At 38.7% G+C, this 14590-nt stretch overlaps 1 protein-coding gene across 3 annotated transcripts in view; it reads right to left on the reverse strand.

Moving 5' to 3' along the window:
• Nucleotides 1–1503: 1503 nt before the first annotated feature.
• The window catches only part of LOC107099932 (netrin receptor UNC5B-b-like), a 77139-nt gene continuing 64052 nt past the window's right edge, over nucleotides 1504–14590 (reverse strand). For all 3 annotated transcript variants that reach the window (XM_015398257.1, XM_015398255.1, XM_015398254.1), the window contains 9 exons: nucleotides 13392–13586; nucleotides 11428–11790; nucleotides 11240–11327; nucleotides 10822–10996; nucleotides 10495–10734; nucleotides 8039–8188; nucleotides 7395–7559; nucleotides 7120–7298; nucleotides 1504–5609 (listed from right to left, as the gene is read on the reverse strand). In XM_015398257.1, the coding sequence (XP_015253743.1) occupies nucleotides 5444–5609; nucleotides 7120–7298; nucleotides 7395–7559; nucleotides 8039–8188; nucleotides 10495–10734; nucleotides 10822–10996; nucleotides 11240–11327; nucleotides 11428–11790; nucleotides 13392–13586 (1721 nt within the window). In that variant the 3' untranslated portion in view covers nucleotides 1504–5443. The remainder of the gene's footprint in view (nucleotides 5610–7119; nucleotides 7299–7394; nucleotides 7560–8038; nucleotides 8189–10494; nucleotides 10735–10821; nucleotides 10997–11239; nucleotides 11328–11427; nucleotides 11791–13391; nucleotides 13587–14590) is intronic.

The following is a 14590-nucleotide window of genomic DNA, read 5'->3' on the forward strand; positions in this document are numbered from 1 at the left end:
TCATTTGCTCCGCTGTGAGGCATGATGTGTACTTTCTTAAAAATGTAACCTTTCTTTTTTCTTTTCTGTACATTTTTAAAATAAAGCCCCCAATAATAGACTTACTGTTTTGCTTAATTAAAACCATAATACACTTACAGTAACTCAAGATTTTTCCTCTTCATGCTTGATGCTTGTATTTAAACTCTTTTCAGTTTAAGATTCCCCTATAGCAGTTGCAGTATAATAATTTAATAGTTTGTGCTGTGATTCTGCATTAAGAATGGGGCTTACTTAGCAAAAGCAACAACCTTTTGCAAGGCAGAAAATATGGTGTGGACTGATGAGACATGGAAGGACTTTATAATTTTTTTTTTCCCCAATGACTGTCTAACAGAACCTGATGAGGACATTTCGTCATCAGTGTTTAAACTTAAACACAATGGTCTATGCTATAGGACAGGGGTTTAGAGCGGAACCAGCAAGTAGACAAAACTAAATCATGCTTCTGCATAGGTCTGGTCAAAGCTTGGATGATAATTGTTAGATTCCTTATGTTAAATATTCATACTTCAAAACTTTCTAATGGCTCCAGCTTCAAATTAAAGAAGGAAGAGCCAGCAGCAGAGATGTTAAAAAAACAAACAAAAAAACATTGCCAATTAACACAAACATTTGAACCCTTCTACTAACAATTATTAGGTTTGTTGTGCAATTTTTCACACAAGCTCCCAGTCTTTTGGACACGTTTCCATTGATAAAGTAAATCATGATTTTGTCATTCAAAATAATCCTAAAACGGTTTATTTTTTACTCTGGTAATCTTTATCCCACATGAAAATGTGTCTTTTGATCTGGAAGATTAAAGTGAGACAAAAAAGCAAAACTAGGAGTAAGTACTTTTTCACTCCTCTTTACTTACAGCAGGTTTGTAACTTCATTCATTTAGTTAACATGAAAGGTTTGTGTAAAGAGCAAAGGCAGCGTCGGCGACATTATCAAAGCATTGCTTCACTCATGCAATCGATATCAAGTCAGTTCTCAATTAGCTGTGCGATAATTGATAGGACAGGTGCAAAGTATTGAAGTGTAGCATCAGTAAAGATGACTCACCGGTTTGTTTATTTCTGCCAAAACAGTTTAATCAAACCATTCTTCAGTCATAAAAGGACTGAGGTTAGAGCCCTCGGTGTAAATGCCAATGTCAGTCCTCGAAGGGCACTATTAGTGTCTCCTAGACCTGTTAATGTGAGGGCCTGTCTGATAAAAGCTTTCAAAGCTAAATGGACCTAAAGGGAATTTCTCAGCGAGGTGTGAAGCAAAGTGGTGCAGGTTGAGGTACTTTGCTTTTTTTGGTTCGTAATTGACGAAACAGATGCCATTTAGAAGACATTTTGTCCAACAGAACCATTTGATAAACATTCAGCTGGATTTTCCTAATTCATTATGGTACTTTGAAATAATGTACTTTAAGAGAAATAAAAAAAGCACACGACATATAATCATGTTAAACTAAGAAATATAATTTATTGCATAAAAATTATATTTAGTTACAAGTAAGAATGCTAAACAGGTATTTACAATTGGTGCTTCACAGAGACGAAATAATGTCACTGAACCATTTAGATTTTCTGTAAAAATGTCTCAATATTTGAACAAAGGCAGAGTTTGTCTCCTTCAAATGAGCCAACCAGTCACGTTCGGCTTTAATAATCCAGAGATTATGGCCGAAAAGTAGACACCCAGATATCTGCAGGCAAAAACACTTTGTAGTTCTCAGCAGGGAAAGTTCTGCTCCATGAATTCACAAAAAAAAAAAAAAGTCCTGCTGGCTCACTGAACGGGTTGTAGTCTGCTGTTTCTTCATGGCAAAGGCCTGCAAGGCATGGTTCACCATGTAAGCCACGGTTTGTCCTGAGCCTGATGTGCCATTCTGATTTTTATCATTTATGGCATCCTCAGTGAGGTGAGTGATCCAGCTCTCCCAGTCCAGATGGAGAATGCTTTTGCAAAATCAGAATGTCCAGAAACCACTTAAAGATACAAAAACAAACAAACAAAAAAAAAAAAACTGTGAATGTTCTGATCTGTAAAAATAGAAATACTCTTAGAGGAACCAAAAGAAGTTGGAAAAGCTTCACTTTTCTTTTCTACTTGCATAGCACTTATAGAAATGACAGCTCCAAATGATGTACACATTTTTTTTGTACGTGAACTCCAATCTGACTCCACAAACCCATTTACTCAGGCACGCTCACTTCATTCACACAAAACAGCTGCATGACTCACAGCTGAGGAGGTGGGATACTGACGCTGTTTTGGTTTCTGTCGTTTTAAAACTATAAACACTTGCTTTGCCTTTCTTCAAGAAACAAAACATAAAGAAATTCTCATATTCTCATCTAACAATAACTGATAGATCGATAATGATAATACAAATAGCTCCAGGAGCCTAGCCACAGAGCAGGGAGCTCAGGAGATAGATCGTCAATAAGCCATCACTGCTGGATAAAGGAGGATAGAATGACTTACAAGACATAATTAAGCTTGTGTTGCGGTAAATTAACATATATGGTCCCTTGATGCCAAATTGATTTCAGGTAAGGCTAATTTATTCTATAATCGTCTCTTCTCAGACAAAGCAAAGCGCTGGGACTTACGAACTATGATGCCTTGCAAAAGTGTTCATCAACCTTAAACCTTTTCAAATGTCATGTCAGAAACAGAAACTTAAATTCCTTTTCGACTGGGAATTGTGTGTTCCAGATATTATTGTGATCAAGTCTGGTGTGTTTTTTTTATTTATTATTTATTTACCATCTTTAAACATCTAGAAAAAAAACATATGCTGGTTCTTTGAAAGATGTCTAAGACAATTTAAATGGGAAGCATCTGTGAACATTACTTTTTAAATCATTGGATTTGGATTTTAACCAGGCCAAAAGTTTGGGACCACACATTCCCCTAAAGCTCTGCCATTATGTTTGAGGTTTTAGATTCTCAGGTTGCTTGAAGTTGCTTACAGATCCATCTTCTAATCAACCCTGACAGGTTTCCTATTGCTGCTGCTGCAAAAAACACCCAAACAACAAAACATCCCCATAAAACGATGCTGCTACCAAGATGTACCACTATGGGGATGGTGGGATTTGCAGAGTTCATTCCCAGTCATACATAGAGTTTTGAAGACCAATGGGCATTCTTTTATATGTTTGCAGGGTGCTATAAATAGCTTATGATAAATGAGTTTTCTCATGCGTCTTTCAAAAATTCCATTCCTTCGGTTTGTTTCTTATGAAGATGCGTAGTTTACAACAGCTGGTTCACCCCTTTGACAACTTATTCCACCTGAGCCAGTGGCGGTTCTAGACCAAATGTACCAGAGGGCCAGGAGGGGGCCAGCGTGTTTTCATGGGGGCACAGAAAAGAATGAAATAAAAAACAGGGCAAGGGATTCAAATATATTAAGAAAACTGTATGAGGTGACATTTCTATTAAATTAGGTTTAATTAAAATTCTATTTCTTATAAGGTCCATATAAATTCATAATTTAGGAATTTTGCATATTTTTGACTTAATTTAAGTTAAAATTTTCTCTAAAATCTGAATTAGAGCATTTTTAAAATTTGTTTTGAAAAAAAAAAAACAAAAACATTTAGCAAATGAAAACTTGGTTCCCATCTCAATACCACTGGAGCTATCACCTTATTGTTTTTAAATAATTAGTAAAACAGAATTTCTAAAGAAAAAAATAAAATAGATCCAAAGGACCTATCAGTAACCATGTCTTTCCAGCGCATATCATCATTAGAACTTCTTTAAGTATTATGTCTTCAGTAAAGGGGCCATAACAGGGGCCAGGACATGATCTACAGGGGCACTGGCCCCCGCTGGCCCCTTTCTAGAATCGCCCATCACCTGAGCAGATTATCTATGAACCTCCTCCAGGGCTACTATGGAAAAACTGGCTGCCTCTCATATGCTCTCCTTACCTTGCCCTGCAAGTTTAGGAAAGCAGCCATATTTTGCTGGTGTAAATACTACGCATTTTTTTATTTTATTGTATATAACCTTTGTCTGCTGAGCATAATTATCCATCTGCTTCATAATTAATTCATAATTATAACTTCCTTGTTGTCAATCTATCATATAAAATCCCATCACAATTTTGTAGCTCACAAAATATGAAAAACTGTCGTCTGAGGTGTGAATACTTTTGCAAGGCAATTGAAATTGTTCATTTTGAAAAGATGCATCAAATTAAAAACAATAGGATAATTTTCTTACCAACGGCTAAAAGCTGTGCACTTCGCTTTAGGATGAAAACAAAATAACAATCAACAGCAGCTCAGCAGCTTAAAGAAGCACAAATGGTAAAACAGGTCCAATATTATAACTCTGTCAACAACATGGAAAAAAAATGCAATCCACAAATATGGATAATAAATTAAAGAGCGTTCCCCAAAGGAAACTTTTGAGGGATGATGCAGTTTATTCTCAGCAGATAGGGAGCGTGGCAGAGAGACGGAGGAATGCAAGGAGAGATGAAAGAGAAACACCCCTGTGAGTCGGCGCGATATACCATGGCTTTGAGGCATTTGTTGGTACAATAAAAAGAGTCAGCCTAGTTATCTGCCAATCCTGCAACCAACTTTGCAATTTAATCTCCCACTCCCACAGTTACGAAAAGGCAGAGCGTTTTTTCCCTTTTCAGCCAGAAGCGATCCGACTGAAACCTTCAGGATATGATCCTTATCCATAAGACGAGAATTCCTGGCCTGCATGTTTTCAAGCCGATTAACGACCACTTTCTCCGTGTCTGTATTTTGCAGAGTGTATGTGTGCATACGTATGTGTGTGCGTTGGCCTGTACGGCTGCAGGCAGGTTGGTGCAGCCTGTCATTCACAGCCCACTCTGAATGAGAATGAAGGAAACAAAAGGCTGTGCCATGAGATGAGATGGTGTTAAATCATGCTCTTCCATGCTGCTACTAAAATAACCCCATGTTCTCATATAGGTGTTTGTTTGCTTAACAGATTTCTGCAATTTAACACTGTTCTCACATATGTAAGATATGTTATTTTCTATTACTTAATTACATGTTACATCACAATCTTGAAAGACTTTGCAGCATTTTCCCCATTTGGAGCACTCATTTTTTTTTCTTTTTTCATTTAGCTGATCCAATATTGCTTTGGAGAACTGAAGCTGAATCAGGTTGGCAGTTGGACGGCACACGTGGGAATGGGTTATGGTTGATACGTGGCTACAACGGCTGGTCAGGAGTCAGCAAAGGAGTGGGTGGTACAACCAAAATGCTCTGCTGTTGAAAGATCTGTGTCAGCGTGTGCATATTCATAGGCAAGGGTTCTCATTTTCATCCCTGCATGGACACCAACCCCCAACCTTCCCCCGAAACAAAACTCCTAAAATGTCCTGCTTGATCTCCAGTTTCTTGGCCAATCAGCAATCCCCATCTGTTGTCATGACGACCAGCACTTCACTTTTCCCCATATCCTCCAAAGCTGTCGCCAGAGAGACCAGGTCTGCGTCACCTTGGTGACACGCTTCCCATAAGTCCAGCAGGACACCTGTAGGGCTGGGCTTTGTGGCGAAGTAGTTCAGATACCTGAGAGTGAAAAATGGAGAAGACATGATGTGAGGAGACGTTTCTGATAATAGAAAAAAAAAAATAACGGTAACGACTGAAATTATTCAATCTCTTTCTCTTTACTTTAGCACTTTAGGTGTAAATATATTAAATATAATGAAATCAGAAGGTTACAATATATAATAATTTTATATAGAGCTAAATTAAAGTAATAACTGACCAAAGCTAAATGTTCTGTTTCTCCAAGACCTTTTTAACTCTATTAAAATAATTTTTTTGATACAGAAAAGTGATTATATGCCCTACACAATTATGGGAAAGATTTCCAAAATGAAGAACTCCACAAGAATGATACATCCATAAAAAGGTAATTGCTAAAGATGTTGGCTGGTGGGCTACGGTGGCTCAGAGGGAAGGGCTTTTGTCCTCTAACCATAGGGTTATTGCTTTTAGCCCCTGCTTCGAATAATCCATAGACAAGTTACTTCCCCCGCCAGTTCTGCTGTTGATGGTCAGAGGGCTTGGTAGCATTATGAGCTTTATTGGACTTGATTAAAATGTATTTACAGCCGGTTTTACAGTACTATCAGCATCCAAAAGTGGGAAAAGTGGGTTACCTTTCTTAGAGAACATTTTAGACTCTTTTTAACTGAACTTTGCAGGACTGTGTTCTCTATTTTTGTCAATAAATAATCTATAGAGTAGACTTAAGCATAATGGTTTGGTTTCACTGGGATAGTTGAACAATGATTTAAAACTCCTGCTATAGAACAAGAGCTCAATGACTTCTTTCCAAACAGGACTTTGAAAAAGTACTTTGAATATATTAACTCTTCTTTGCTTAAAATGTACATTTAATTTTTATATATGAATCCTTTAGGCCAGAAGTCCTTCATAAAAGAGAAAAATGTATTTCATTCTCCTCTCTGGTTCAATACAGTTTTTTTAAAAGCCCGGTAGTAACAGGTGCAAAATGGTTAATCCATAAAACATGAGCTGAAGTCAATATATCACCATAAACTGACCGACCCAGAACATGGGCTACACTTTCTGTAGCCCCTGATGCAGAGACAACATCAGAAGCAATAAAGCTGTAATTTCATTAGAAAACCAAAGCCAGAGTCTGGAGGACGAGAAGAGAGAGGCAGAATCCATTTTGAGGTCCAGTGTGATGATTAGTGGTGCCAAGTCATCTGCTGGTATTGACCTGTGTGTTTCATGAAACTTTAGGCCAGCTCAGATGTTTACTAAGAAAGGCTGCCACTTCTGACAAGCTTCACGAAGATGCTGGTCTTGGCACCTGGAGACACTGCTGGAGGCACCAACACCTGCTGTAATGACCGTAGTGTCACTATGCCTGACTATAGAGCAAAATAGCTGTGTCATTTTGCTCTTATTAGAGATGTTAGAGTCTGTAAACAAAGGTTTCAAAACTCCACTTTATTTGTACCCATCTATTTAAAATGGTACAGAAACTTTTAACTTGATGGACCATACCCCAGATATTAAAACTAAAGATAGACCTGACCTGTCAAAGCCCAGACTGCGAGCCAGAAGTCTCCAGTCACAACCCCGCGCACTGGGTGCATCCAGGCTGGCACAGATCTTGTGGCGGATGGAGTCGGGCAGGCGAAAGGCATACGGTCCCACCTGAGAGGAAGGCAGGCAGGTGCTTGCCGATGGGAGCGGCGAGTGAGGTGGGAGAGTCTAGTTTGATGGAGAAGTTCAGAGGCAGAGAAATTAACCACGGAGTGAACATGTTAGGTGTTTGTGCTGCTGAGAATTTCCGCAGGAAAACGTTACCTCCTGGATGTCTGTGTGCAGCTGGAAGATCTGTCCCTCCCCTTCCACCTGCCGAACACAGATCTTACAGGCGAGCTGCGACACAGCCAGGCTGGCTCGCTCCAGGCTGAAGGTGCAGTGTAAAGGTCTCTGGCTGCCGCTCCAAATGTGATAGAAAGGAATCTCCTGTTGCACAAAGACACATGTTTAAAACCTTGTAATCTCTGCAGCACAGAATCCTCTACAGAAGCATCTGGTTTCTATTTAAGGCGTATATGTTTCCTACAACTGTCTGCTTATGGGTTATCTCAAAAGCACAAAGCCCATAAATTTGAACCACTATCAGGTTTCCTGATTGTTTATTCTGAACAGGTTCTGGGCTGGGTTATCTTATTTCTGCAGCAAATAGAGCAGAAGCACAACGTTTGCTGAAGAAATGAAAGAAGCAAAATATATTCTCTGATTAAAAAAAAAAAAACATTAAAACTGTAATTTCCAATTTGTGCTTTTTGCTTAGGTATTTTATTTTTTGCCTCTCTTTTTATTATTAAGAACACATTTCTTTTGCACGGGGCAAGCATGCACATGCTTATTAGTAATATCAAATAAAAAACTTTGTGGAAAGAATGGTCCAAAAATAAATGCAGAATATCAAAGTGAAGCACCTGGTACTTAGCCAGAAGTTTGCTCCTCCAGTGATTGTGAGGAATATCGTGGATGGACAGGCGGAGGTTGTGATAGCTGTCTTTAAAAAGCAGCGGCTTGGGATCCTCTATTAAAACTCCACCCAGACTTCTCTCCAGATCCATCACCTCCTGCACACAAACAGAAAGAGGACAGGCTTAGGAAAATGTTGTCCTTCTCACTTCATTGCATGAGGCTTTGAAAAGGTTGCACTTAAATGTGTTGCAGTTTGCAGAGTAAAAGAATGAATAGTGTAGAAGCTGACTGCATTTTAATCATGCTCATGTCATGTGGTTGGTGAGCATTTTATATAAAACTGCCTATATTTAAATATTTACCTGCTCAGAGTTCAGTTTGTTGTTCTCTTTATTTTTAGAATGAGGTTTGTATTATTGTTCTACTCTACTGGTCTGTTGTTTCTTGAGGGATTTGAAGATTTAATATTAATGTGTTGAAATTAAATTTGGAAATGCAGCTGTAGAAAGACTGACAGAGACAGTCAGCCAGTATTGCCATGAGCCACTATGGAAATAAGGAATATTAGCTTTTATTATTATTCAGAGGCAGAACTTAATAGTTAACTCCTGCATGAGTTTCTTTTATTGGTTTAAGTTTTTTAAAGGTAATTTTATGTAAAATACTTTTTCTGTAAATGTCTACCTTTATTATTTAGAGGGATCTTCCTCGTTCAGTTGTCTTTCGAAGGTACGCCTGGTTCAGTGATTCTATGTTTAACAAAAATGTTCCTGCATGGATTTCTGTACAGCGCCATTGATTGATTCATACAGATACTCACGAAAAGCTGGATAGATAATCAAATTATTTGCAAGAGGAGATTGTCTGATGATGTTCAAAGCTTGCAGAACTCCAATCATCAAAAAGCAAAGATCTATAGAGAACATCCCTATCTATGTCTATTTTTTTAGCTGTCTCTTTCTATAGTGGAGCTTTTTTATGGTGTTGAAGCTGCCTTCAACCTTTTGTTCTTTAGAATTTCATTTAGAAAGTACTTCTGGCTCAACAATTTTCAGTGTTATTTCAATTCTCTGCTGTTTTCAGTCTTAGGCCAGTAGAAGCAGATGGAAACATATCTACTAAACATGCCTCAACTGGTTAGAAGGGAGTAGTATCAATATCAATATCATTGACTCCCAATATCATTGCAGACGACTCAATATAGCATGATTGTTAGCATGAAATAATCTACTGATTTTCACTGTAATGTGGGATCTATTCTATGAATCCAACACCTACTATCACTGAATTGAATTTAGACCAAACAAGATTTATTTCAAATGAATACTAAATAAACTTGTTAGAATTATAAAGTGCCCTTGAATGATTTGTTGTGAATTGGGGATTTATAAATAGACCAAACTGAATAAACAGCCGCATTTAAGGGTCCCTCTTATATCTCTTTTATAACTCATTAACTACATTTCAAAAGAAAATTATAATATAGTTGCTATTTTATTTTGATTTCTGTGAAAAAAAAAAAACATAAGCCTAACTTTATTTCTTTTCAGATAAAGTAAAAATTGAACTTTAACTTTCCCCTTGTGCCTTAGAAAAAAGTCTTTCTGCAGACAAGTTACTCAAAGAGCATTTTAGCTGCAAACTACAGTTAGGATTGGTGAGGGAAGCTTTTAGGAGGATGCAGAGGATAGAAAGAGTAAAGGTTGGAGGAAGTCTCTCTTATTGAAGCACTGTGAGATGCAGCAGACAGAGACCCCATCTGAGGAAGAGTTCATCAGAGACACGAAGCAGGAAACAATAACACTAGAACTGCCTGTCATAAACTCAATAGGAGACTCTGACAGAAGAATTTTAAAACGGTTCTGAACTAATCTCCTAGTTTGACTTAAAGCGTTTGGTGCATTTGTATGCAAATAGTTTCTATATAACAATCGGAGAGGATAAGCAATGCTTAGAAAGCAGCCATTATGATGTGAAGCGACGTTTTGATAAGTGGGTCGTTGCATTTTATATGCTTATTCAACAGCCCCATTAATGACAATAACAAATCAAAAAACTGGTAATCACATTTTTTCTTTCAGGTGTGATCTATTTCTTTAGACAAGATGTAACAGGACACACACTTTCTGAAAGTTCAAGATTATTTCTGTCAGTATAGAGAATATTTTGTGGTTCACTAGAGTTCCAAAGACTTACAAATAAATTGTTAACCTTGGCAAGACTAAATGTGAATGCCGTTTTCTAATTTTTGTCCTTTAATTGGAGCAGTTACAACTGCTTTTTGATATTTTTTAGCCTACTTCATCTTGTGAGACAGGTTCCGTTCCTGGTTCTTCCTAGTGAACAGTATTTTTACATTGAATTAGGTTGGTTTGGAGGTTTGCAATCTAATTCAAGTGTGGATAAAAGAGTAGAGGGCAATGTGAGTCGAAAATAAAATTTTGGAGGAGACAAGCAGCACCTTCAGTGCCTGGGGGGTGTCATGGATGCAATAGATGCGGAGGCTGTAGTCCAGAGAGAGGCAGGGAGCTCGGGGGGCGAACAGAGCCAGCTGCAGGCGCTTGCAGGCAGGCCGAGGAGGGCAGGACTGTCCAACCAGGCCGTATGTTCCCAGCTGCTCCATAAGGACATGGCAGCATTCCTCCTCCAGCTGCAGGTAGCAAGGAGATGACAAACTCTCCTCCCCTACAGTCAGCACCTCCTGGAAACAATGAGTAAAGTTTGCTTTAATGTTTAATATAAAGAGATAATTTAATGAACTTGTGAAAACAGTTTAGGGATTTCTAACCTCCCATGCACCCTGGTGGGTTTGCGTTTTGAGCGTGAGGGTCCAGTCAGGTGTCGGCGTGTCGAGCTGAGCGCAGTGGGGAAGCGTCAGGACGACAGGTCGCTTCAGCAGCATACCGGATGGACCACAGCTCACCACAGGGCTAAGTACAGTCTGACTCCCCTCCGAGGGTAACCTGCAAACGGCAAAAACATACAGGTTTGCAACACTTCATTTATTAAAAAGCTAATTGCCTCAACAGCTTGGAATTTGCTCAGGTTTCTGTCCAGAGGAAAAGAGACCCCAAACAGACTTTTTTTCCCCAGCAGCAAGCCTTGTATGACAGAAGTTACTGATTGAGGTGAGAAAAAGGTCTATTCTGCCCTGCGGCTGGAAAGGGAGGTTGGGGAGAAAGGGAATAAAAATGAAGGACACTCACGTTGTTTTGTCCCACTTGTTAATAATGAGGTACATCTCGTAGAACTTCCCCTGAGGGATCGTACCAGGCGGGACCAGCAGGCTCACTCCTAAGTGGGGAGACGTGAAGATTAGTTTAATCTGTAATCAACAGAGCCTGACATTGGCTCTGGGTGCAGACCGATTCAGCTTTCTTGGAAGGTGTTTTACCCGTGTTGGGGATGGTAAGCCGGCCACCTAGATGTCCCAGCGTAGCACTGGTGCTCAGCCCTGGCTCCCTGGACAGAGTGTGGCTGTGAAACTCGCGCTCTCTGCCAACGGTGCCCACTGATTTCAGGCTGAGGATCTCTCCGTCACCCAAACCCATGTCAGCCGGGAGCTCCAGGGACGACAGAGTTGAAGAGTTGTAAACCTTAATTTTGAGACTGGGGAGCGGGTCCAGCAAGGGAGAGGTGGTCATAGGGATTTTGTGTGGGCTGTCATTGATGCCCTGTGGCAGGGAGAAGAGCGGGCCGCGGAAGGTACCTGCCGTAGCAGTCAGATCCGGAGGAGCCGATGGGTGAAGAGTATTATCTGCAAACAGAGGGATGAAAATGGGCTCTTGGGAGAGAAAATTACACAGATGGGAGTGAATTGCTCAAAGAGGTTTGAATAAAATGGATTAATGTGCCTAATTAATATTTGATAGCCAGAACAAGAGAAAAGACACCCTGATAAATGCTTAAAGTGTGAAAAATGTGATGCATTAAGTAAGGAGTCAAGACTTGACTGAGAGGAGGTAATGGTACATGGGAATTAATTCGTGGTAGGTTTATATATAGTAATCTGATGGTGAAATATAGGAAGAGCTTCTCTGAAAAGAACAGGAAGAAAGTATAGAAAGTTACATCCATCATGTTTAAAATAAAAAATGTCAAAAAATGGCATTTAAAAAGCACATTCTACATTTTTTAGATCTTGCCCCATCACACCAACAAACTTTAAAGTTGTTAAATTATCTTTGTGATTTTATCCAGCGTATTGTTAAGTTAAAACTTAAAGACCTGAACTATACTTCTGCAACATCAGGGCATTTTTTTTATAGTTCTGTTAAAATCTTGACTGGTGTTTTTGCAGTTTATGTTTTTTTTTTTTTTATATAAATTGCAAATAAATCTTTATGTTTTTTGTTTTTGTTGCAAAACATACAACAAACCATTTGTATAACATACGCAGCCAAGATAGCTGTGCTATGTTATCACATATTTGTACTACAGCTAGATTCTATATATTTTTAAAAATTTCAATATGGCAACTACTTAAAATTTTTTTTTTGGTTGTAATATAAAGACTGTATTCTATAGGTGGTCTCACACATTGACAGCTTTTATATATAATCTTACTGAAAAGACAAAAAAACTGAGCCCCTGTTGCAAAAAGGTCCTTAGTTTGATTCCTATCCTGGGGTCTTTTTGAATGTTTTCAAAGTGTGAGTAATAATTTATTAATTTCAAATTTCCAATTAACCTAAGAGGCAGACCTAAAAAAACTGACTGTTAGGTTAATTGGCCTCTCTAAAATTGCCCTGAGGTGTGAATATGAGTGCCTGGTTGTCCTGCAGGTTTCTGTGTTCTTTGATGGACTAGTGACCTCTCTGGGCTTAGCCAGTCTCTCACCCAATGACCGCTTAAGTAAGGCAACAATCCCCTAGAAGAACAAGTAGGCACAAAGATGGATGGATGGATGGACGGACGGACGGACAGAAAATATCTAAAGTGTGTTGCATTTGAATTTGCCCTTCTTTATACTGGTGCTCCTTAATGATAAAGTAATGCCATTTTTTTAGACTATAATTTCTTACAGATGTTTCCCATCATTTTGAATCAGCATGAGGGATTCTACCAAAGAGTATTGGGCAAAAATATCAGTTTGTTGGAGGAATACCCCCCCAAAAACTGTAATCAAATGCTTTAATTACAGCAAACATATTCACTCAAATGCAAGCCACACTCTTCAGATTTTGGATCAAACATGAAATTATTCTCCATCCACTGTAAAATTAAGAAGTTTTTGCTGTTATCTGTTAAGAATAATAAACACCAACAATAGATACATAGAAAATGTGGTAGCAATGTGTCAAATGCTGTTTGTATCAACACCCCGTTATACTGTGTATGTAATGCCTGTGAACTCACCTTGCCTGGGAGGCTTGTAGTTGCCAGGGTGGAACGCTGCAGTGAGAGCGGATGAAGAATCTGTGATGTCTCCGTGGAAATGGCGGCATCGGCGGCGATACGCCAGCACACCCACACCCAGAGCCATTACCACTGTCAGCAGCAAGGCTACCACCAAGCCGGTGTAGACCGCTACACCCATTCCAGGAGACAGCGCTGCAGGGAAAAGGTAGGCAGCAAAAGATTAGTGTTTTCATTACGGTAGGTTTAAAAATAAAGAGTTACTGAAATTACTGCTGAAGATAAAGGTTGAGTCCGAAGAAAATACTTGCCATGATAAACTAAAAGATACACTATTTTTACCACTGTATGCATCAGATTTTATATTTGTGCCACAAATATGTACGGCATCATAAATGCTGATTATTTTACAAGGCTTTCTTTGGGTTTTGTTTCAGATTTCCTTTTGCCATCAGTATTGATCATATTGGGATTAACCTCATCTTATTGTACAGTTTTGAAGAAATCTCTATCTTATCTCATATTTTTACTTAAGGATGCAAAGCAACAAATGCCATACAGTGCCCTTATTAACACCACTGACAAGGATGTGAAAAAAAAAAAAAAAAAAAAAAAAAAAAACCCACTGTCTAGATAATTCTGCTTTTCTCTTCTATTCAGCTCAATGCAAAGATTTTCTCCAGGATTTTGGAACTTTTGTGTCCAGAGAAGAAGGATGATTCTAAATTCCTGGAACCATTTCTATAAACATCTGATGATACATTTCTTAAACACTGTTGTTATGAAAACATTTATTATTAAGGTCCTCTTGAATTTGAACTTGTTTATAATATCAGTCACACTATCAAGGTTTGTGGAACCCTTGGTGAAGAAACAGGCCCACAGCATTCAGATCGTCCACCGTACAAAGCAGTGGCCCATAGGTAACTCTACACGTATTCATCATTTCTTTCACTTGGAGAGTATTACAGAAAAACGTTATTGCATTTCTTAATTATTATTGAATTTTGGTCTAATGTTTAGATGATTGAATCACTGCATGTTTATGGGTGTGGTGGTAGGAAAAAGAAAGGATTTTCACAGCCATGCCTCACACACCACCACCTAGCATCTGATGGTTATCATGGCGACTTGGTGGGTTACTGTTAGATGCCTGATCACTGATACAGTGAAGACATAAACCTAGATCTGCTTCCAGT

The sequence above is a fragment of the Cyprinodon variegatus genome, unplaced genomic scaffold (assembly GCF_000732505.1).
Source record: "Cyprinodon variegatus isolate N-32 unplaced genomic scaffold, C_variegatus-1.0 Scaffold920, whole genome shotgun sequence".
Taxonomy (NCBI): Eukaryota; Metazoa; Chordata; class Actinopteri; order Cyprinodontiformes; family Cyprinodontidae; genus Cyprinodon; species Cyprinodon variegatus.